Source organism: Rattus norvegicus, chromosome 19 (genome assembly GCF_021556685.1).
Source record: "Rattus norvegicus strain SHRSP/BbbUtx chromosome 19, alternate assembly SHRSP_T2T, whole genome shotgun sequence".
NCBI lineage: Eukaryota > Metazoa > Chordata > Mammalia > Rodentia > Muridae > Rattus > Rattus norvegicus.
In genome coordinates this window covers 26,400,339-26,424,054 of record NC_141552.1, presented here as the reverse complement: position 1 = coordinate 26,424,054, position 23,716 = coordinate 26,400,339, and the positions used below count along the sequence as shown (strand labels likewise).

General features: G+C 46.7%; 2 protein-coding genes across 3 annotated transcripts in view; one reads left to right on the top strand and one right to left on the bottom strand.

The window, feature by feature from the left end:
• Positions 1–23,716, top strand: part of LOC134483470 (uncharacterized) — a 192,172-nt gene that overhangs the window by 74,139 nt on the left and 94,317 nt on the right. Inside the window, exons 2-7 of the transcript XR_015643898.1 lie at positions 1,068–1,227; positions 1,696–1,839; positions 2,840–3,006; positions 3,725–3,830; positions 3,954–3,985; positions 12,147–12,966. The gene's annotated coding sequence lies outside the window, so the exon portion shown is untranslated. The remainder of the gene's footprint in view (positions 1–1,067; positions 1,228–1,695; positions 1,840–2,839; positions 3,007–3,724; positions 3,831–3,953; positions 3,986–12,146; positions 12,967–23,716) is intronic.
• The window catches only part of LOC134483469 (disks large homolog 5-like), a 54,164-nt gene that overhangs the window by 28,003 nt on the left and 2,445 nt on the right, over positions 1–23,716 (bottom strand). Inside the window, exons 3-5 of one of the 2 annotated variants that reach the window (XM_087596444.1) lie at positions 23,475–23,618; positions 22,680–22,842; positions 21,843–22,335 (exon numbers count right to left, since the gene is read on the bottom strand). The exons of the other annotated variant lie outside the window; for it this stretch is intronic. Coding sequence (XP_087452570.1) covers positions 22,306–22,335; positions 22,680–22,842; positions 23,475–23,618 — 337 coding nt within the window. The 3' untranslated portion in view covers positions 21,843–22,305. Of the gene's footprint in view, positions 1–21,842; positions 22,336–22,679; positions 22,843–23,474; positions 23,619–23,716 lie in introns of those variants that run through there. 2 annotated transcript variants of the gene reach the window in all.

Here is a 23,716-nt window from a genome sequence, read left to right as displayed (position 1 = left end):
GATGGACAAAGACAGCACTTCTGGGGAATGTGGAGTAAGTTCTGGGCAGTGTATTTTGAGCTTCCTGCCAGGGTGGCTGCAGGCTTAAGCTGACCTTTCTAGCAATGGGCCACAGCAACAGGAGCATCTGAAAAGGAATTGAATTTCCACGAATATCACAATTCCCTAAAGTCAAGGATTTCAGAACTTTAGTTTCCCCATCCCCACTGGGAGGATATGGTAAGGCCAATGCTATTATACTGTGAACTTCTGGTCTTTACTTTTCAGTTCATTTGCTCTGTTACATTGATATAATAACACCATCAGTGGTCATGGAGGGTCCACCTTTTCTGAGTTTAGACAGGGCAGCAATGTATTTCACTATCATTGCTTCTTTAAATACAGTGGGTATCTGACAGTAGTAACAGGGAGAGATTGTGCTTCAGGCAATAATCTTATGTTCTTAGACCTTCTCCGATTTCTTCTAACTGGCAGGGTCATCGTTTGCTTTATATATTAGAGGTTGTATGTTACAAAAATTTTTCTACAATACCAAAACTATTTTGAACGTGTAGACCAAGATTCAGCCTGTAACCTATTCGCACTTCTGGGGCATTTGGTATTTCACAGAGGGACACTGATAAGTCTGTTGAACATATCCTCCCTGGAAATGCGTTTTAAATCCAAAGTTGTTGCTTTAGAGTATCAGGGTAGGACATCTGAGTGTCTCCAATCACTCAAGTTTTGTGGATGGTGAATTTATCATCTGAGTTCTGAAGCCACAGGGGTGAGGGTCCTGAAACCAAGCTGTACCCTGTTCAGCTGATAATAATCCTGGAGAAGCCATCTCCGTGGTACATGTAAGCACGTGATATCCAGCATAGGGAACACCTGGCTGCTTACATCTTTTGATCTCTATAGAGTAGTGCGAGAACTGAGATCCCCTGAGGAGGTCTCTTAAGCATAGACCAATCGCCTAGCAGTGACACTGGGTTCCAGGCTTGTTCTCCTGTTTAGGCCTCACTGTGATCTATGTACACTCTATGCATTCTCCCCATGCAGGTTCACTTGTGTTCTTCTACCTACAGACGCTGGGATAGAAACATCTTCCCATGGCACTGACCTAAGCAAGAATCAGGCCATGAAGGAAAAGGAGAAGCTGATTAAAGAGCTGCAGCTCATTACCGAGGAGAGAAATGACCTGAGAGATCGCCTGAGGTTTCTGACAGAGAGATCCATGAAGAACAGGTATGAATCACACCAAATGCTCTTGTTTCATTCCTGGGTCTGCAAGGTCACCTTTTTCTTATCCTGTTAAGGTTTTGGGTTCTAGAAAGCTGTGCCTCCCTAACCACCCTGTGCTAAACCTCACCTCCCATATAGTGGAGATTCAGAACCTTACCCTTCCTCAGGAGTGAGATTGAAAATGGACTCATCTGCTTCCACTTATTTAAAAGCAGAACTTGTGGTCTGAATGAAGAATTCAGGGATAAAGTCAGGGAGAGTGAGTTCCCAGTGTGCATTTGCAAAGCCCTTGACAGCTGGTGGCTTTGCAAGATTGTAATTGCAGTGAGTTTATGGTGAGTCTCTGTACTTGCTAGGCAGGGGACTGAGTGCTGGAAGATCCAGGCAGCAGCCTGGAGTAATATAGGACCCACCCTGAGTTCATATATTCCTAAATGCCGATGTTCATTGTATTCTATCATTTGGGGCCAGGCCACACTTCAGGCCAAATCCATATTACGAAGACCTGGAGAGAATGGAGGAGGCGGTCATGTCAATTCTGCACAACTTAGAGATGGAGAACACTGAGGTCCATGAGAACAACCATAAGCTGAAGAAGGAGATTACCTTCTCTAGGTAAGTCCTGGTCAGAAAGGCTATCACTTGTGGAATGGCCATTTCTGACTTTCTTTGTTCTGGATTGGACGGTCTTCAGCTCTGGTTCTATCTCTTGTGCTATTTACCCATCAGTGTTCCAGGGTCATTAGGACTCAGTTTTCAGTTCCATATGTCACCAAGGTTAAAGCCAATGACAAGTACTAATTTGACATTTGCACTTGGTTCTTATCCCAAAGGTGCTTCCTACACAAGAGGTCACATGACCACAGAGTGTCAATTGTTCAAGAACCAAGAAATTGTTCAAAACTCTACATAGGATCCAATCTATCACATGGATATGCAATTTTAGATATGTTATTCATCTGTCACCATTTCTAGACTGCAGCTTCAAAAAGAGCAGCAAAATATGCTTGCACAATAATTCAGTTTCTGAAAAGTGGTTAACTTCCCAGAATACTTGTGCATAGGCAGAGCAATGAACAATTCCATTACATGAGGTGGTTGGCTGGTTGTGAGTGTAAATTAGAAAGGTTACTAAAAGACTGTTACTCATCCCAGGATTGTCTAGGCATCTTCAGAAGGCTCTAGATAGAACAGTACTGATTGAAGTCAGCAGAAGGTTATTAGGCTGACCTGGACCTATGGTGTCACACCAGGTTTTATAAAATTCAGTGCGTGGACCACATGGTTAGCATGACCTTCTCTTGGTTCTACTGACCTCCTTTGAGGGTGTTGGCCCACTACTAATTGATGTTGGCCCCATGCATTGGGCTTTCATGGATAGTTGTAGATCCATGTTCTTTCTCAGAGGTGTGGACACTAATTGGTGTCAGGCCAAGCAAACAATTTATTCTTCCCCGAATTAACTCTTTATGGTTTGTGCAGCAGCCTTATATGTATCAAGATGCATTTTATTAAGTCTTCATGGGTATCTGGGATCTGGTAGAGTTAGTGGGACTTGGGAGTAGGAATGGGAGGAAGGGCCAGCATGATCTTACTATGCATACTGTATTTCCAGAAACCTGCTTAGCCAGCTCCTGATGGAGAACACATGTAGGAAGAAGTTGGTCCCCCTGAAGCAGGAGAGCAAGGAGGTACATCTTGATTGTGCACTGAACCAGAAATATTTGGTTGACTGCAACAAGAAAGATAAAGACCATCAACGGCCAGAACCAGCATTATCAGGTAGGGATGAGCAGATGTGTTAGCTTAACAATATCTGATAAAATTTGCCAATTTGATACATCTTTGCTTCTCTTACCACCTTTCTAATTTACACTCACAACCAGCCAACCACCTCATGTAATGGAATTGTTCATTGCTCTGCCTATGCACAAGTATTCTGGGAAGTTAACCACTTTTCAGAAACTGAATTATTGTGCAAGCATATTTTGCTGCTCTTTTTGAAGCTGCAGTCTAGAAATGGTGACAGATGAATAACATATCTAAAATTGCATATCCATGTGATAGATTGGATCCTATGTAGAGTTTTGAACAATTTCTTGGTTCTTGAACAATTGACACTCTGTGGTCATGTGACCTCTTGTGTAGGAAGCACCTTTGGGATAAGAACCAAGTGCAAATGTCAAATTAGTACTTGTCAATGGCTTTAACCTTGGAGACATATGGACATCTCCTTTCTTCCTGCAACCCGATGAGGTCTCTTCCCATTGCCCTGTTCTTGGTTTGCACTGGTATAAGTCTGGGTCCCAGATTGGCAGCCCACATTACTGTGAGGCTTGCTGGAGATTTTGCCCTGCTCACAGAGTTAGCAACAATGATATCAGTTAAAAGGTCCATGTCGACTGTCCAATAGAACTGAGGTGGTAGAAGGCAGCATTCTGACAGCTGGCTTGCATTTCCCGACCAAATCAGTGTCTGAAAAACTGCCTTCCTCTCCCAGGTCTCAGAAAGTGCAAGAGAGCTGGAATTGGACACACACCAGTAAGAGAGCTTCCTGAAGAATAAGTTGCTTTCTCAGGAGTCCCTGATGACCAACATCCTGAATGGTAACAACATTTTTTGGATGAGTATTCTTCCTCAGAGTTAATTTGTCATTTATTAGAGACCCTAAATTTATATACCACTAAGCCATCCTGACTGATTGAGGTCTTACTCTCTTTCTTCTTCAGAAAACAGCACTTGAGAGACATCTTGGGGGACCGCCTTTCATTATTTGTGCTAGAGGAGAAACAGCAATACGTCTGTGCTTCTAAATGTTCGTTAAGAATATGCTGTTTAGAAATATTTTTGTTATGATTTTAATTGAAGTTTTCTTTTTGTTGTTTCATATTTATATGTTCTTGTTACTATTTTTACTTTCAAATATTTTTAAATATTTTTATTCATTTTAATCCTGTTTTGTTGTAAAAATGTATTTGTTATGAATAAAAATTGAATTCTATGTCTTGACTCTTAAGACTATCTTTCTTACTCAAGGGTTCTGTCCCTTCCTGTGGACCTAGAACTGACAGCTACAGATGGATCTCTGCATGTTCCATGGAGCCTGGGCTAATAAGTGAATTCAAAGTCACCAAGGTGTACCCAGTGTGACAGTGTCTTTTGTGTGGATAATGTGGCTGTGTCTCGGACACACACTTTATGATGTAATCACTGACACACTTTACCCAATTGTTAGGGTCCATGTGGTTCTTCTGAGAGAGCAGCAGATGCTCTACCCTGTGAGTCATCACCACAGCTCCTGCAGGTGGCTTTTGTTATTCCACATGAGGTGCTGTATTAGGTGGACAGGATCACCTCCAATTAAATAGAGAGATCTCAGGAGATGTGTGTTCACAGGGAACTTACTGAGGCCTGCGTGCTCAACGTGTTAGGTTGTCAGGCATCCCTACAGAGCTCTGGTGTTCCCACTGCTCATTGTGTGTCAGGATCATCCTCCAGCATCACTTAGTTTTCATATTAGAGCAGATCTTTCACCTATTATCAGTGATGACCATATGTATTCTGCACATCTGATAAAATACAGAATAGAAACTAGCTTCTTGTAGGCCAGATTGGCATAATCAGTTTTTTGATTGTTAGCAAGAAAATTATTTTAATCTAAGCAGTTTAGGAAGGAACCTCCAGAGCATCCATAGTGAGTGTAGCTTGCAGCTGTGAACACAGGTTTCTTTTGGAGAGAAGGCCTGTGCAAGCCCAACCTAGGTGGGACAGTTCAAGCTACCCTTTTTCCATGGCCAATCTGGGATCGTATTGAGAATGTATTTTTTCCAGGTGACTGATTTCCAATTTGTGGAATTGATCTAACTTGCTGAGAGTGGAGGTGACTCAGAGAGTTAAAGTACAGAAGGACCAATGCAGTATGTCCACAAAAGCTTGCTGTCACCCCAGGGCTTTTAAAAGCTCAGCAGCTAGAGAAGCAATGTAGTATTTGGTTACTCTCATGCTTAGGTCTAGTCATTCATTAAAAGCTGACCATGACACAAAAAGTGTCATCTGTGTCACAATACAAACTAGTTGTAACTAGATTCACCCCACACTATCACATCACCACCATATTTGAGGTTCTCAGTTACTATCTAAGAACCTGGAAGAGGCCTGGGTCTTGCTACACAAACTCATAATTTATGTCTTCATGACACTGTGTGCTTTGTTCTGTTGATGCTACCATTGGCATACAATACCTTTGATACTTTGTGCTGACATCTGTGACCTAAGACAATAGTTCATGTCATCCTAACCTGAATAAACTGTCCTTAGAGTACAGTGTAGTGGGAGGGGCCTTCTTTTCCTATGAGATACCAAAACATTTCCAGTCTTCAGTCAAGTCTGTCAGCCATTGTCCAGTGCCTGTCTTGAGATGTCCACCTTTTCAGCTGAGAGTCTTCATCCAGGCAGCTCTGTAATTCTGTAGAAGATTAATAGGGTTCCAGCCCTATTATTTAATTCACTGTGACTGTACTTGCCGAACATGCTCAAAGCCCTGTGAACCACCCTAGCCCTCTGTGCTTTAGAGAAAGAAAATAAAGAACCACATTGCACTTGAAGTTTCTCCTCCAACAAAAGGAGAGCCTGCATAGGGCCTTTAAGTAACTCTAAGCCCCAGCTTCCCCACAACTCCCTCCATCAATTCCATGATTGGTGTGTTTTCAGTACTACTCACTTTCTTCTGTGTGCAAAGAATGTGCACCATGTCAGTAAAGGGTGTGTGTGTGTGTGTGTGTGTGTGTGTGTGTGTTTGGTCCCTAGTGAAAACTGTCGAGATACATGCAGACTCATGCTACTACTGTCCCATGGTACCTTGCAGGGAACCCTGAAATGGTGTGCTACTTTAATACAGTCTAAACCGGGTGTGCATGGTTTCTGTAAGGTCACCACTACAGAGAGCAGGAAAAGCTTCAGTAGTCACATGGATGTGATCAATCAGTGTTAGTCATGCCCTTCCAGCGTGGTAGACTGCAGGTTGTCTGTCCCCATCACTTTGCTCTCTTGTGCCCAAACAATGCCAAGGTCAGGGCCATTGAGCCGTGAGGCAGAGGCTTACCACCCTCAGTTCTGCCTACGACCCCTAAGACTGTCTCTTTCGGGTGTGTGTGTGCTGGACACTCATGGATCCTGAGATCTCCGCAGCTGAGGTGAAACAGTACCGGAGCCATTGCAATGTGGGCACACATTTGGTTGTGGAGCTGGGCCACTCTTTGACATTTGGTGAGTGGAGAGACAACTGTTGGCTGAGCCTTTGGTGAACCGGATGGCCCCTGGCCACATCAGCAGTCAGCAGTATCAAAGCTGAGCAACCAGTGTTTTATGTTTCATTTTGTCATCGCTGGTCAGTGTTCTGATGCCACAGCACATGGCTGGTCTCAATCTCCCCATGTGGCCACAATCCCTAATTGATATTGCCTCCACTTCCCAAGTGCCACTGGGATTTCTGTAGAACCCCTAAGGCAGCAGCAAGCAGGAGCTCCTGGCTATTCCCTCCCTGCTCTCTGCATCTGCATGTCGTTCTGTGTACATATGGCTATGTCCTCATATACTCTTGATGCCATGATACCTTAATAAACACTTGAATCATGCCCTGATGGCCAGTTTTCAACTGCTACCTGACACAATCTATAATCGCCTGGGAAATGAGGGACAGTCTGGATCAGACTGGCCTTTGAGCATGACTATGCGTGACTGTCTTCGTTGCTGTGGGAGATGCCAGGCAGCCTCTTTTCTGATCCTAGAGTCCCTATACCCAGCCACTTGTCCCCTCTACAGCCAGACCCTACTTCTGCTCCTAGGCACTGTCTTGGACTTCCTTCCCTCAGGTGGCTTCTCTCCTTTGGCTGCTACAGAAACCTGTTATGAGGACAGGAACAGGGAGTTAAGAGTTCAGAGCCATCTTCCCTTTGATGTTCTTTCTCAGAGGTCAGTGGGACACTTAAAGAGTTTTGTGTATACATTTTATTAAGCAAGGGACAATCATGCATCAGGCACAGGAAACTAACAGCACATCTACCGGCCCTCCTTCAACACCTGGGCATCTCTTCTGGCCTGTGCTTCTGTGTGCTGAAACCTGGGGACCAACTTCCTGTGGGGTTTCCCAGGATGACTGTGCACATTACTACACTGACGTAAATCCTCAAAACTCACAAACAGCAACAGGACTGACCGCCACAGGAAAGGTTCTCCATCAACAGATACCACAGACCAGCAAGCAGAAGCATGGGCAGGTGGTGCTGTGGTTCACACACTTCTCTTTCCTCACTAGGGCAGGTGACCCACTGAAGAAAACAAGGAGGCAGCAGGATGGAAGAGGAAAACTACAACCCAGTCCTTGCATTAAACACCCAAGCACATTTAGACTAGAGGAGAGAAGTTTGCCAAGAATGAGGGCCACTTTGGACATCCATCATCAATAGCCCTGGCTGTCTAGGCCAGCATCAGATCCAGCAGTCTCCAGGCAGGTGTCCGCCAGGCCCTCAAGGGCACTAAGAGCATTAACCATGAAAAACAGAACAAGATATCTGCCTCTTGCCTGCCTGACAGCCAAGCATGTGTATGCCCTGGCTATGCTCACGCTGGGACCCCTGCTAGATATTAAGATATAGAGACCTGATAGTTGATTAGGACCCTGTTCGAAAAGGAAGATACAGGATATTTCCCTCTGGCATCCATATGTGCATGCATGGTTGTACAAGCTGGTAGAATCTCTCTCTCTCTCTCTCTCTCTCTCTCTCTGTCTCTCTCTGTCTGTCTCGCTCTCTCTCTCTCACACACTCTCTCTCTCTGTCTCTCTCTGTCTCTCTCTCTCTGTCTCTCTCTCTCTGTCTCTCTCTCTCTCTCTCTCTCTCTCTCTCTCTCTTTCTCTCTCTCAAAGTTTTGAAGCACAGCAGAAGAATCTCTGGGACTCTAAGCCTGAGCAACCTCATCTGTGAGCCACAGCTTCTGTGTGAGAGCTCCTTTGTGTGAGAGGCATAGGGTGACTGAGGAAGGTTGCTGGTGTCCATCCCTGGCCTGCATGTGCATGCATACAGACACATGGATACATGCACACGCTGAGTTCCCCTCATCCAATCCTGAAATCTGAAAACATTGAATTTCAAATCCAGGCGTTCTCCTAACCTACACCTTCCCTCAGGAATTGGAGATGAGGCCTTGCAGGAATCCTCAACCAGTGAGACTGGCCCAGACCTTCTGAGATCCATTCTGCCCCAGGAGAACACAGCAGGTGTTATCAGGACAACACAGAAACTCAAGACTCCAGCCTGATGCAGGGACCGCCTGCTGGGTTAGGAGAAGACTCAGCATCAGGTTCCTGAATGAAAACATCACCTCTGAACACACAGGGTCGCTGTGGCTATGCCTTCAAGGCATCTTCAGCAGCAGCTTAAATGGACTAGGGATGACTATGGGAATCTGCCTGCAGGGTGATGTGGGAATCCTTTTGCTAAGGCTTGATCGCTAGATGTTGCCACAGAAACCCTTGAACTCTTCTTGGAGTACAGTCCAGGCAGAGGCTGAACACAAAACATTCTGATTATGAACTGAGTTTAACAGATAATCCGGAACCTGAAGGCCACAGGTCCAAAGGTCTGCACTGCAGGGGTGAGGCATCACTGCAGGGATGACCACACACTGCAGGGGTGAGGTGTCACTGCAGGAATGACCACACACTGCAGGGGTGAGGTGTCACTGCGCGGATGACCACACACTGCAGGGGTGAGGCATCACTGCAGGAATGACCACACACTGCAGGGGTGAGATGTCACTGCAGGGATGACCACACACTGCAGGGGTGAGGAGTCACTGCAGGGATGACCACACACTGCAGGGGTGAGGCGTCACTGCAGGGATGACCACACACTGCAGGGGTGAGGAGTCACTGCAGGGATGACCACACACTGCAGGGGTGAGGTGTCACTGCGCAGATGACCACACACTGCAGGGGTGAGGTGTCACTGCGCGGATGACCACACACTGCAGGGGTGAGGCATCACTGCAGGGATGACCACACACTGCAGGGGTGAGGAGTCACTGGGGGGATGACCACTCACTGCAGGGGTGAGGTGTCACTGCGGGGATGACCACACTGCAGGGGTGAGGTGTCTCTGCAGGGATGACCAGGAAGTTGATTGAGCTCCTCAGGGCTCTCCCTGTCCTGAATGTGCTTCCCTTCTAGGTGAGCACTGCAGCTTTCAGGGTGCTGGAGGCCTGTGTGGGCAGCAGTAGAAACTGCTAGCCTTGTTATTCACAGCTGAAACTATCACACAGGGCATTCCAGAAGTGACCACCACCAAAGTGGGGCCTTTCACAGCATTCTGGGTAGGATGGCAAAAGCCCCATGACAATTTCGCCTGTGATCCATACCAAATGTCTGCTGTCACTGCCTGTCTCTTAGGAGCCACCTGGATGATCCAGGGGATGGTCCTGAAGAAAAGGCTTGGCAAAATTGAGGTCTCCAAAGCCAGAGGAGCAGTGAGGAGGTGCAGGGGCCGTAGACCATGGAGACTGATATATGCTGATGTTAGACTACCCAGACTCATCCCTGTGTCCAAGTCTGGATGTCACAGAGGCACCTGGCAAAGGTCCCAACAGTTTCCTTCAGGATTCAGCTGTCTCCCTACTTGCCCTCCAACTAACCCACTTCCTGTGGTTCTGGGAGTCAAGGACTTCATCACCTTTTTCGTTTTCTTGTCATATTGCAGGTACTGTGACTCGACCACTCTTCCTCCTGCAGGAGACACATCGTTTGTCACAGAACAGGACTGCTGCACCAGGAAGACCCATAGCATAACCAGGACGCTACAATGAAAACATGACTGGCCCTTCATGCTGAATGACAGGAAAAGCACCCAGCCTTCTCTTTGTTGCAGACTGGATTCCTCAGCCTTCCTGTTATGAACAGGGCATTAGTACCCTTCACAGGATACTTAGTGTTTATAAGACATTTATAGAATTCATCTTGTATATAAGGCCATTGGGCTAGGAGCCAGCATCAAGGCATCAAGTAGGAGGAAATACAGAAACATTCTAGGAAGGGACAGCCAGGGGCCAGTGGGATGGCTCAGTGATTGAGGACCAGAGTTCAGATCCCAGCACATGGATGTTCACAGTCATCTGCAGAATCAGATCTAGGGCGTCCCATGACCTCCGCAGCTCCCAAGCAGCTACATGTATGCGTCTTAGACACTTCCTACTCACCGTGAAACAACCTAAGCCACAAAACATCCCACACCTTCTTGGATGGGCCCATCCCTGGGGGAGTCTTGTGTGTTCTGGGCTTCAACTCTAGGAAGGCTTGGCCTTGTTTTATAGGATGTCTTATTCCTTGTATCAGCAGAGAGAGAGAAAAAAAAAAGATCCAGTCCTGGAACCCTAGAGGACACTGCCATGATGTCACTGCTGTGCTGGCATAGGCTTAGAGATATCTCCATGATCCATCCGAGTCACCTAGAGCTCAGGGAATGATGGAAAAGTCCATGTGAGATCGCCCAGCGCTTGCAACCATGAGAAAGCTTGGAAAACACAGGGCACATGTGGTGTTTGATCCTGTGACAGTTCAACCGTCTTGAGCCTGCAGCTAAGACAAACAGTTACACTGGCCTGAGTGCACAGGCCAGATCTCAGAACCTGTTTGCCAACCATGGAACACTCTAGATCCCTCCTCTCAGCTGGACCTTGATCTGCTACACCTCATCCACCCAAGCTTCTCAAGAAATGAAGCTACCAGGTTAATATAACAACTAACTGAAGGCAGCAAGAGCCTTCAGCCGCCCTGTGGCAGTAAGGTCAGTCCATAAGTCTCCTGTCCCTGCACCCTCAGTACCTGTGAGAGCCATGGCCACCTATTCCCTTCTGAGGTGAGAACAATTATACACACAACCTTGCTTTCAACAAATCCTTCCTTGGCCACTGGTGGGACCCTCATGAGATGCAGCAATCTGATGCAGACCTCCTCAGACACTTTGGCTTCCTTTCTGGCTGCTGGAGCTTGGGCCCTCTGGCCTGGCCTAATGTAGGAACAGCAACACACAACTCTGTTGGGCCTCAGCCATCCCACATTGGGGGCCCTGCTTCACTCCTAGGTGCATGCGTTTCCCACATCTCTCCAGTCTCTCCCTCATCCCTAATTCCCCTAGCCTCTCAGGCCCAGCCCTTCAGTCTCTGATGGAGACTGTCCTGGAAGGACAGGAGCCACTCCCCTGAGATACTCTCCCACCCCATGCTGCTGGACTCATCTCTACAGGAACAGCCTGCTGCTCCCCTGCCCCTGCAACCCACTTCCTAGCTCTGCTTCACACAAACACTCTAAGATCTCTACACTGGATTCCTGTTCTATTTTGCTCCCTCTCTGTCCTCCAGAAGTTCTGCTGCTCTCTCTCACCACAGCAGGACCCACCAAGACACTGCTCCTGACCCCAGCAGCCACCAGCAGCCCAGGTCATGGGGCTACTAACAGCTTTGGCCAGGACTCAGGGCTCCTTCCTTCTTCAGTATCGAGTCCAGGCTGAGACCATCTGGCCTGCTGCTGGGTCCTTGAAACCCTCAGTCTCACAGCCTCTGGGCACTCTGAGCCCTAGTCCTTATGGCTAACAAGTAGCTGCCCAGTCAAGCAACATGGGCCTCACTGGCTTCCTGGTGTGCCATGATGCTTTCCCTGCATGGCCGGGGATGACTGCATGCTAGGATTATGTCTGGAACTAGACCTGCAGGTAACACCTGATGGGTTGGCCAGGCTGTCCTCCTACTCCTGTTCTCAGGAGATTCTCCTGACTAAGCCTCCCAAGTGCTGGGATGAGAAGTATGTGCCACCATGCCAGCTAGGGGTCTTCAGGTGTGATGAAAGACTGGGATCTGTGGCCCTGGTTACTTCCAAGAGTGGGGACACCAGTGTTCTGAGCATTCTGTCATCTGGGACTTATATTCCATGTACTTCACACGAACACTCTGAGACTTCTGCACTGGTTACCTGTTCTCTTTGAAACCTGTCTTCAGGTATCTGACAGTGGGAGTCTCCATGAAGTTTTTGTCACCCTGAGGATGTGGCTATATTAATAAGCTCAGGCAGCATGCAAACACAGCAGAGGTTACAAACAAGACTACCAGGCTGGGGCCACTTAGTGATAGAGTGCTCCTTTGGCATGGTGAGGGCCCAAGTTCTCTTGCAACCAACATCTGCTGGGGATGTAGCTCAGTGATTAGGCACTTGCCTAGCGTATGTGAGGTCCTGGGCTCCATCCCTAGGACTAAACCCTCATCCCCTACCCTGAACTCACCAGGTCCAGGCATCACTGTCAATCCTGAGGGCTTGAGTTTGATCCTTAGGCCCTCTCTGATACAAAAAGAGAAAAAAACTCCCTTGATTTGTGTTTGACCCCCACATGTGTCATGCCCGCCCCACTTCGAGTGTACAATTAAGGAAAGCATGAGTAAGTGGTTGAGAGGCACACACTGCCCTTGCAGGAGACCCCAGTTTGCTTCTCAGCACAAACTGCATGTGACTCAGCAGGTCTCAGGGTGGAACTGGATATGTGACCCTGTGCTATAGCACTGTCCAGAGTGGTAAATGCAGCTTCTGAAGAGGAATGCAGGCCTGGCCTCCAGACCTCCACCTTCAAGTCCTGTCTGGAGAGCCTGATGCCCTGGCAAAAGAGACTCCTTCTCTCCAGAGGAGCACTGCACTCAAATGACACCTCAGTGATGAAAACTATCTGTCCCCAAAGGCATGCCACTGAGCAGAGATAGCCTCAGTCATGCACCTCTGCCCATCCCCAGTTCCTCATGTCAATAACTCAACCTTTCATGAACTAGATGGTAATGCTTGAGGTAGGATGATCAGTAGTTTACTGGCCAGTCTGGGCTGTATGAGATGCTCTCCCTGAAATCAGAGTCAGCAAGAAATTCAGCATGAAAGCTCTTTGTAAAGAAGCTCAATGACCCAGTTCAGAGCCTGGGACCCCGCACAGTAGGATAAAGTGACTCCAATGGCTTTTCCTCCACCTTCAACACTCATGCTTTGGCATGCACACCCCTACAAGGAGATCAATACACATGGAATAAAAAATTAAACAGAAACATTAATGAAGACAATGCAGATAATGTTTTAAAGGATCCCAGGAACCCTCACTTAGCACTTTCCTTTCCTTTGTCTTGGGAACAGCACCTGCACCAGAGACTGGAGACTTCCTGAAAGAGAGAGAGGAGAGATGCACTGTTCATTCAGCTAGAGAGCTGTGCAAAGACCAGAGCCACCCTCCTTTTTCTGACAGTGGGAGCTGGGCCCAAGTGTGGGCTGCTCCTACTAGAGGCACCACAAGAAGAGGAACCCTTTCTCAAACCTTCCTGGAAGTCAGAGCACTGGCTATGGATGTCCCTCAGTCCTCAGAGGACTCTCTTTCAGCGATGGCTCAGAGCCTGTTAGGACAGAGAGGGACCAGAGCTTCCCCCCAAAGCAAGATCCCTGTCTTATCTGACAGGTATGAGGGCTTAGGGATGGGACAGAGGATGTGACAAGGTTACATGTAGCACAGGGCTAGGTTAGTAAGGCAATCAAAGAGGAAAGAATCCTGGAACATTCCTCATCTGTTCTTTGTGCTATGTTCGTAGGGATGAGGGGCAGTGTGGGTAGAGGACTAGGACACAGCACAGCCTTCTCTGCACATGGTTAGCTTTCTAGGCTGCCTGGTCACTGTGACCAGCAAATTTTCAACTGTGCCATTCTACTACCAAGGCTGACACAACTGGTGCACCATGTAGCAATAGGACTTTACTGACTTAGCGACATTTGGAATCACACAATGATCATGTGTCACAGAAGAGTTTTTTTTTTTTTTTAAGAAAAGGATTTTAAAAAACTAATTATTTTGTCCATCTGAGTACGCTGTCCCTGTTTTCAGACACAACAGTAAAGGGTAGTATATGAGAGTAGAAATGGTTATGAGACACAATGTGTGGTTGCTGGGGATTGAACTCAGATCCTCTGGAAGAGCAGTCAGTGGTCTTAACCACTGAGCCATCCCTCCAGCCCCAGTATACTGTATTTTCAATGTTGTTTGTTTTTATTTCCTTTTTCACGTATGTCTGTATGGCGTTTCTGTGAGTACAGGTGTGTGTGTGCCTGTGTAAAGGTCAGAGACAAACTGAGCACAGGTCCTCACCTACCTCTCATCCATGGCTGTGATTGCTAGGCTAGCCCTTCCCCCTAATCCTAGAGACTGTCCACTTTAGGTTCATATTTCCCAGTAGGAAGGGCAGGATGACAGACACTACTGCATCCAGGTTTACGTGGCTTCTAGGGACCTAAACTGTTGTTGGGCTTGTTCAGCATGAAAATAAATCCCATTTCACAGCCCTGGCTGGGCCAGGCAGCGCACAGGTCTTTGCTGCTCTTGCAGAAGACTTGGGTTCAGTCTCCAGCACCAAGGTCAGGTGGCTCACAACCACCTGAGACTCCAGGTCCAGGTACTTCCAACCTCTTTCTGGATAAAGCTACATGGCAAAAGCAGGGCTGGGAGCTGGAGGTTTCTGGTGTTGGCTTCTCCCTGCTGCAGGGGGCAAATCATGGGCATGTGAAACATATAACCCTGTAATTCTACAAAGTGCAGAAGCTCCTGAGGTCCCTCATGGTGCCCTAGAGCCTGTCCACCACTCATGGAGGCTTCAGGAACATGGCTTTTTCCTGACCTGTGTGCACTGTGCATCCTCACTCTCTACCCCCTGCTTTTCGGGGTTGGAAGTCTCAGGTGTAGGAGGCGCCTACCATAGGCCTCTTCTCTCAGCATTTCAGCATTTTACCCACTTGACCTTCACCAAGCATCCTTTGCTCTACACAGTTACCTCAGCCTGTGACCCTCATCCTCCAGACTCTTGTGAAGCAAACACCCATGGGTGTGCAGCTCTCATAGTTAGCCAGGCTAAAGGGGAAGGCAGCAAATCCTTCATGAACTCTACAGCTCCTAAGGCCTAGGAAAATGTCTATACCGGGGCTAAACTCATGCTGACCTGTAAGACTACATTTTTCCTTTAAACAGAAGGATGTGTGGTGGTGTGGCACAGGCCTTTGATCCTAACACTTGGGAGGCAGAGGCAGACAGATTTCTGAATTCCAGGCCAGCTTCCTCTACAGAGCTAATTCCAGGTCAGCTACACAAAAAACAACACTGTCGCCAAGAGTAAATCAAAAAGAGAAAGAAAGAAAGAAAGAAAGAAAGAAAGAAAGAAAGAAAGAAAGAAAGGAAGGAAGGATTCATATTTTGTATACAATGAGATGCCTGCCTGTCTATACCTGAACCACCATGTTAACTATAACTCTTGTCACATCTGTATTAATTCAAATACTGAAGGCCAAATGGTTAAATCTTAATGACTATACAATTGGGGGGTGGTGCTGAAGAGATGGTTGGTTTAGTGGCTAAGAGCAGAAGACCAAGGTTCAGTTCCCAGTGTCCACATGGTGGCTCCTATTAACCTGTAATTGCAATTCTAGGGAATCAGTCTGGACTTCACGGGCACCACACATACCACATGGTGCACAAGCATTTATTAGGTGAAGCACTCAGGCCCATAAAAATAAGTAAATAAAATATATGGTTAACAGACACTGTGATTCAGGAAGTTCTTAGTGACTTTGGTTATCATTTCTCTCTCCCAGAGACCTGTCTTCCTCATGCTCAGCCTCCCTGGCTTCTAGGACATTTCCTAGCTCTGTGGAGCATGAAGTACTCAACACCATAAGCCAAGCATTGCAAAGCCATCTGCACCTTCACTGCTACACCTTTTCCATGGCTGTGTCTAAAGGGAGAGACTTGGAATCCCACAGATGCAAGGACAAACCTGTTGGGCTATATGAGCCCAGCCACCCAATAGTCAGATCTACTCCTGTCCCTGGCTATGGCATGAGGCTCTTAAGACAAATTAATCTGAAGGATCTCAACAGCTATGCTGTTAGACCTCTCATTGCTCTGCCCAACCTACAAGCTCCTTTACTGGCTCAAATTCACACCCGAACTCCTCTCCTGCCTCAGCCACCATCAGCTCTTCTACTCCTCTCCACCTGTGCTCTGAAGAATCCACACTAAGGTGGATGTTAACCTCTCCATGGACCTCCAGACGTATGCTTGTGATTACTCTTCATTGGCTGTTTTGTATAGGTAGGCGGGTTCTTCTACTCTCATGCAGAACACTGCTCACACATTTTGGAACTTACAACACCCTCTTGATTGAGAATCCTGACTAATGACTGACTGAACCTTCCATGCCTGAAGTCACCCTCTGTCTCCCAGTCCAAGATGAGAATCCCCACCCTAACCCCATAGTGTCCAGTTTCATCTCAGAAGCTAGGCTCTGTACTACCCAATATCATTTGGATCTTGGCCTCTAATTCTCTGTTAAATCGTTCCTCTCTTCTTTAAAACAAATTCATTTTGTTGTTTGTTTTTTGAGACAAGGTTTCTCTGTTTGGCCCTGGCTATTCTGACATGCTCTCTGTAGATCAGACTTGTCAGGAAGCCAGATATCTGCCTGCCTCGGCCTCTTAAGCACTGGGATTACTGGATTGTGCCAGCATGTTTAATGAAAAATTAATTAGTGGCAGTGCATGTTGGCACATGCCTTTAATTCCGTCCGTTGGGAGGCAGAGGCATTGTGAGTTCCAGGACAGCCAGGGCTATAAATTAACACCTTGTCTCAAAGAAAACAAGCCAAAAATGAAACAAAAATGTTGCAATATGGTCTTAGGAATGTAACTGAGTCTGTTCTTGAACTCTGAATCCTCCCACTTTCACTCAGGTGCTAATCAGCAGGCTTCTGTCTTGACTTTCACTGTGCACTCAGGGCTGCCAGGACTGTTACCTCTCCCAGTGTAACTCCTGACTCTCTCATCAGCATCATCACAAAACTCCTGCTAAGAATTAAGGAAACCTGAATTCTAAGGAACAGTCGGAGCTCCAGTATTTCCAAAGCTCACTCTAATACAGATGGATCCTATGCTACAGTAAAATGGTCACAGTTGGAGGTCTTAATTCCAGGACTTGGGACAGAGGGGTTGGAGGATTTTGAATTCAAGGTTATTTTTCTGTTACATTGTTGCTCAAAGCGAGTTGGGCTGCTACAAGATACCCTGTCTCAAAACTATACCAAACACACCTAAAATGAAACAGAGGAGTTTGAGTGGGCACAGATGGGAAAGCTCGGCACTTTATGGCTAAGCCACCTGCTGCCAGCACCAAAGTCCATGCACAGCCCCGATTCTGAGCTGTGTCTGGGACCCCACTTAGGAGCACGCACCAAAGTAGCTCAGATCCAGGGCTTTTGGTCTAAGAGGAATTTAGGCAGTCACACTTTGGATGCCAGTTCACCAGCTCAACTGCCTGTCAGCCCAGGATCTGGTCTTAGTCATAGCTTGGCATCCCTAAATTCCTCCCAGCTGTGCTCTGAACTCACCCTGTACCCCGTTCTGATGTATCTGCCATTCTCCATGGGAGTAGCCTCAAGAAGTCCCTCACATCTGAAGCACCACTCTGAGTGCACTAAATACTGCAGGGGAGGGGCGTGGCCAGCAGAGCACCCACCCCTTTCAGCTGTAGAACATTTAGCTCTAGAGTGAGCACTGCTGTGCATTGTGGAACTTAAGCAGTATCCCAGTCTTGGCCTGGGAAGACCCATTGACACCCACACTTTCTGGGGTGACATTGTCTCCTGAGGATAGAGTCAGGTCAGGAGCAGCAACTGATGTTCACGAGAGACAAACTTTCTTCACCACCTGCCCATGCTGGCCCTAGGATCTGGGCTTTTTGGGTGACATGAGTGCTGAGCCCCCCAGGTAGATGGGTTTTCAGGGGTCAGGTGGTTATTGTCACCAAAGGTATCCACAAGGATAAGTCATACTGTACTAATTCCCATATTAGATCCCTTCTCACGGGTCACAGAGGCCGTGCTGGGTCCTAAATGTGGACCCAGGTTCCTGCGCACTTTTGAGGAGACTGGTCAGGGAGCAGGCTTCAGGACATTTTGTTTGAATTATTTTGGGGGATTTTATTTTTACTGTTGGGGACAAACCTAGGGCTGCCATGTGCTGGGAAAAGGCTTTGCCACAGCTGTAGATCATCCCTAATTATAAACTCCTAAATTCTCCCAATCCTGGAACTTTATAGGTCCCTCACATGATGCAACCTTTGGGGGATTCCTCACATAGAATCATGGGGTGGAATGCATCCCAAAGAGAGACAGTGGGAAATGTTCCCCAGTGTCTCCCTGTGGCTGTGGTGATGAGAGTGCTGACCAGTAGATGGCAGGGCCCATGTGAAACCCTTTTGTTTTCTACTTGAGTGGAATATTCACCATGCCTTTTTTTTTTTTTCTTGAAACACAGGTTGCCCTGGAACTTACAGTCTTCCATCACTCTGACTCAGTTTCCCATGACTAGGATCACTGGCTTAAATTACTATGCCCATCTTTCTTTTTTTGTATTTATAAATCTTCTAAAAGCCAGAAGGATCTAGCATTTAAAATTTTGCGGTCCAAGGCATTTCCAACAGGGGATTCTTGACCTAGGAGTATCCAGACCAGTTTTTATTGTGTGGGTACTTCATTCCCATAACAGCTTATGCTTGACAAAGAGTTCCAAGGTGTGATGTCACTGGGCATCAGGCGGTGTCCCAAATAGCAGCACTGACTCAGGTTGTAATTTAGGCTGGAGAAACTTACTAGGACCCTGGTAATCCTAGCACCCTGGAGCCTCACATGTCCTTAGTCTGATCTATTGATGAATCAACTGCTCTTGAGGGTGGATTGGAATTCTAGTCACTGTGAGGCAGGAGCATTAGTATCCTACAGCCACTCTGGGCTCCATAGGAAGACCCTGTTTCAATAGTAAAAGGGGTCACTTGTGAGTTCTTACTGTCTTCCCTGAGGCCTTCCTGCTGGAGTTAGAATAGCTGTCTCACCAAGTTGAAGTAGAGGGCAGAATGTTGGTGCCTTCTATAATGAGGACGAGTGACAGATAGTCTATGGAAATTCTAGTAAGATCTACAGGTATTTATGTCCTGTGCATGGGAATTGCTGGCTTCCCTGTGTCCTTTGCCTTTAATTTGCAGTCCATGGGGCACCTGGGAATGTCCCAAAACCAGGCTGCACACAGGGCTTGTCCCATGATTCTCACTTGCACCCAGTGCCTGCCTGATTGTCATAAGTCTGACAGAGCCACTGTATGCTCTCCTGACACCTGCAGAGAGCACTATATGGGACCCTACTATCCCGACATTGCCCATCAGTGTCTAGAATGTCTCTATATGGCACTGAGATGGTCTAAGCTGCTTCCCGCCTATATGCTGCATCAGAATCTGACCATTCCTAATTTACTCCTCTCACACCCACACTAGAAGCCCTGTACCCACACTAGCCCCAGCTGGCCTGTTGCCTACTAACATCTCATGGACTCTGCCCCAATCCCCTGCCCTGCCCTGCCCTGCCCTGCCCTGCCCTGCTCCAATGCACTGCCCCAATGCCCTGCCCTGCCCCGCCCCAATGCCCTGCCCAATGCCCTGCCCTGCCCTGCCCCAATGCCCTGCTGTGCCCTGCCCCAAACCCCTGCCCTGCCCCAAACCCCTGCCCTGCCCCAATACCCTGCCCCAGTGCTCTGCCCTCCCCTGCCCTGCCACAATCCCCTGCCCTACCCTGCCCTGCCCCAATCCCTTGCCCTGCCCTGCCCTGCCCTGCCCTCACTCAGCTGACATTGTGGACATCTCAAGAAAGTCAGTGGACAATGGCTGACACACTTGTCTGAAGACTGGAAATGTTTCTCGATCTTGGAGAGGAAAGAAGGACCCTCCACCTACACTTTCCTCTAAGGAAGTTTATTCAGGTGAGGGAATACAGGGACTGTTTTGTCTCATGTCACACATGTCAGTAGAAAGTATCCTAGGTATTGGATGGCGCTGTTAGCATTAACAGAACAAAGCCCATAGTGTTGGGAAGGATAATACATTATGAGTAGGATTAGAAAACCCCAAGCCTCTTCCAGGTCCTAAGAGGGCAAAAAATAGCACCAAACATAGCATTAATGTGATAGGTTGGTTAAATCTAGTTACTAGGTTCTAGTGTGATACCTATGACCCTTTTTGTGTCATGGTCAGCTTATAATGACTAGAGGACCTAAGCTTGAGAGTCACCAATGCCTCTCCCTTGCTTCTCCAGCTGCTGAGCATTGAAAAGCCCTAATGAGACAGCATCTGTTTGCAGACATACTGGATTATTCTTCTTCACTTTATCACTCTGAGTCACCTCCACTCTCAGTAAGTCAGTTTAATTCCATAAATTGGAAATGAGTCCCGTGGAACATATACTTTCTCAATACAATCACAGATTTCCATGTAAAAGGTGAAACATGAACTGTCCCACCTAAGCTCTGGGCTTGCACAGACGTGCTATGCAAAAGAAACATGTGGTCACAGCTGCAGTCTGCATTCACTATGGATGCTCTTGAGGTCCTCCCTGACCTGCATAGATTAAGATAATTATCTTGCTTTCTATCAAAAGAATTCATTATGCCAAGTTGGCCTGTAGAAGGAGGCTAGTCTCTTCAGTATTTTATCAGATGTGCTTAATGTATATAATCATCGATAGTAAGTGAAAGATCTGTTTGGAATTGAAACTGAGTGATGCTGGAGGATGATGCTGAATGCACAATGAGCAGTGGAGGCACCAGAGCCCGGTGTGGATGCCTAGCAGGCTGCCACATTGAGCAGGCACTGCTCAACCACCTGTACATACAAATCTCCTGAGATCTCTCTCCTAAATGGGAGGTGATCGTGTCCACATAGTACAGCACATGCCCTGGAAGGACAAAAGCTACCTACAGGAGCTGTGGTGATGACTCCCAGGTTAGAGCATCTGCTGCTCTCTCAGAAGAACCACATGGTCCCTAACAATCATCTACAATGGGGAATGCTATTCCCTCTTTTGGATCATCAGGGAAATGCACTCAGGAGTGGCCCAGACATACATTTGAAAAAAAAAGATCCATTGAGTTAAATGATAAAAATAAATATAATCAGCAACAATAAAAAACACAGCATATGAATGAACAAGTGAAACAGCACCTATAAAAACCTATTTCCCAAAATGACGTTAATGGTCATTATCTTTGTGGTTTAATACTAATGCTGTATTGTAAGAAAAACTGAGGCACATGGTTCTCGATTAGGATTATTCTATATTCCTTTGTGAAAGTTGTCATTTTTTCTGCAGCTCTACAGGCATGAGTGTGTGTTACTCAATATCTGGTGCACACAGTCAATAAGGAATGTGTGTTGTAGACTGATATAGTTAGGATGAGAAGAATACATGACAGCATGGATACAGTATGTCAGTGATTACATCATAAAGTGTGTGTCCATAAAAAAAGTCACATTATCCACACAAAAGACACTATCACCCTGTGTACCCCTTGGTGGCTTTGAATTCCCTATTTACCCATGCTGCCTGGTCCATGCAAAGATCCATATCCAGCTGTCAGTTCTAAGTCTACAGGAGGGGAAAGGACCCTTGAATAAGATGGTCTTAAGAGTCAAGAGTTTCAAATCAATTTTTATTCATAAGGAGTACAATTTACAAAAAACAGGAATAAAATGAATACCTAAAATGGTATAAAATGAAAAACAGTAACAAGAATATATAACTATGAAATAACAAAAAGAAAACTTCAATGAAAATCATAACCAAAAACATTTCTTAACAGCATTTTCTTAATGAACATTTAGAAACACAGTTGTAGTGCTGTTTCTCCTCTAGGACGTGAGATGTCAAGGCAGTCCCCTCAGTTGTCTCTCAAATGGTGTTGTCGGTATGAGAGAGGATAAAGACCTCAACCAGACAGGCTGGCATACGGATACATAAATGTAGGGTCTCTATACATTGAGGAAATTATCTGAGAAGAAGAATATTCACCCACAAAAAGTCTTTGACTGTGAGGATTGTCGTCACAGGGAACTCCTGAGAGAGAAACTCATTCTTCAGGGGGCTGTCTTCCTGGGATCCGTCCTATTCCATGTCTCCTGGAGTTCCTGAGACCTGGGAGAAGAAGGCAGCTATTAAGACACGGATGTGGTGGGGACACGCATACCAGCTGTCAAGTTGCTGCCTTCAGTCATGTGATATGTTATTCCTCTGTCACCATTTCTGGATTGCAGTTTCAAAAAGGGCAGAGAAGTATAATTGCCCATAATTCAGTTTCTGAAGAGTGGTTAACATCCCAGAATACTTGTGCATAGACAGAGCAATGAATAACTCTATCACATGAGGTGGGTGACTGACTGGGTGTGGGGAGATTAGAAAGGTGATAGGGGAAGCAAAGATGTATCCAATAGGCAAATGGTATCAGACATTGTTAATCTGACTCAGCTGCTTGTTCCTACCACATTTTGCTGGGTCTGGAGGTTGCTGGTCTTCTCCTGTTCGTCTTCATCATTCGGGTTCAACTCAAACAAATATCGCTGTAACTCCTTGCACTCCTGCTTCAATGTGACCAACTTCTTCTTCATACATGCCTGGTCCATCAGGAGCCGGCTGTGCAGGTTGCTGGAAACACACTCTGCATAGTAAGATCCTGAAGCCTCTTCCTCCCATTCCAACTGCCAAATCCCACAAACTCCACCAGGACCCAGATTCCCATAAAGACTTCGTAGAATACATCTCCATACATGTAAGGCTGCTGCACAAACAGCAAACGGCCAATCCAGGGAAGAATAAATTGTTTCTGTGACCCAAGCACCAATAAGAGTCCATGTCTCTCCAAAAGAACAAGGGATCTACAACTATCCATGAAAGCCCAATGCATCGGGGCAACATCAATTAGTAGGCAGTAAACAACCACAAGAGGACAGTAGAACCAAGGGAGGTCATGCTAACCATGTGGTCCACACATTCAGCTTTGTTAAACCTGGTATGACCCCAGAGGCCCAGGTCGGCCTAATAACACTCTGATGCCTGAATCAGTATAGATCTATCCAGAGCCTTCTAAAGATGCATAGACACTGTGGTGAGAAGTCACAGTCTCTTATGGAACTGAAACTGAGTCCAAAAGACCCACGGCACAGTGATATTTAAACAGCAGAAGACATGGACCCAGAGCTGCAGGCTCTCCAGTCCAGAACAAAGAGAGGCAGCAATGGATATTCCACAAGTGATGGGCCCTTCTGACCAGTACTTACCGATAGAAGTTAATCTCCTTCTTGAGCTCCTGAAATTTCTCACGATGTTCAATGTTCTTTGTGTCTAAGTTGTGCAGTAATGACATGACCTGTTTCTCCTTTATCTTCAAGTTTTCAGAAAATGGATTTGGCCTGAAGTAGGGGCTGGCCCCAGGAAGATAGAACCCAATGAACATCGAGGTTTAGGATTATATGAACTCAGGCTGCGTCCTGTACTACCCCAGCCCTGGAAGGACACTTTC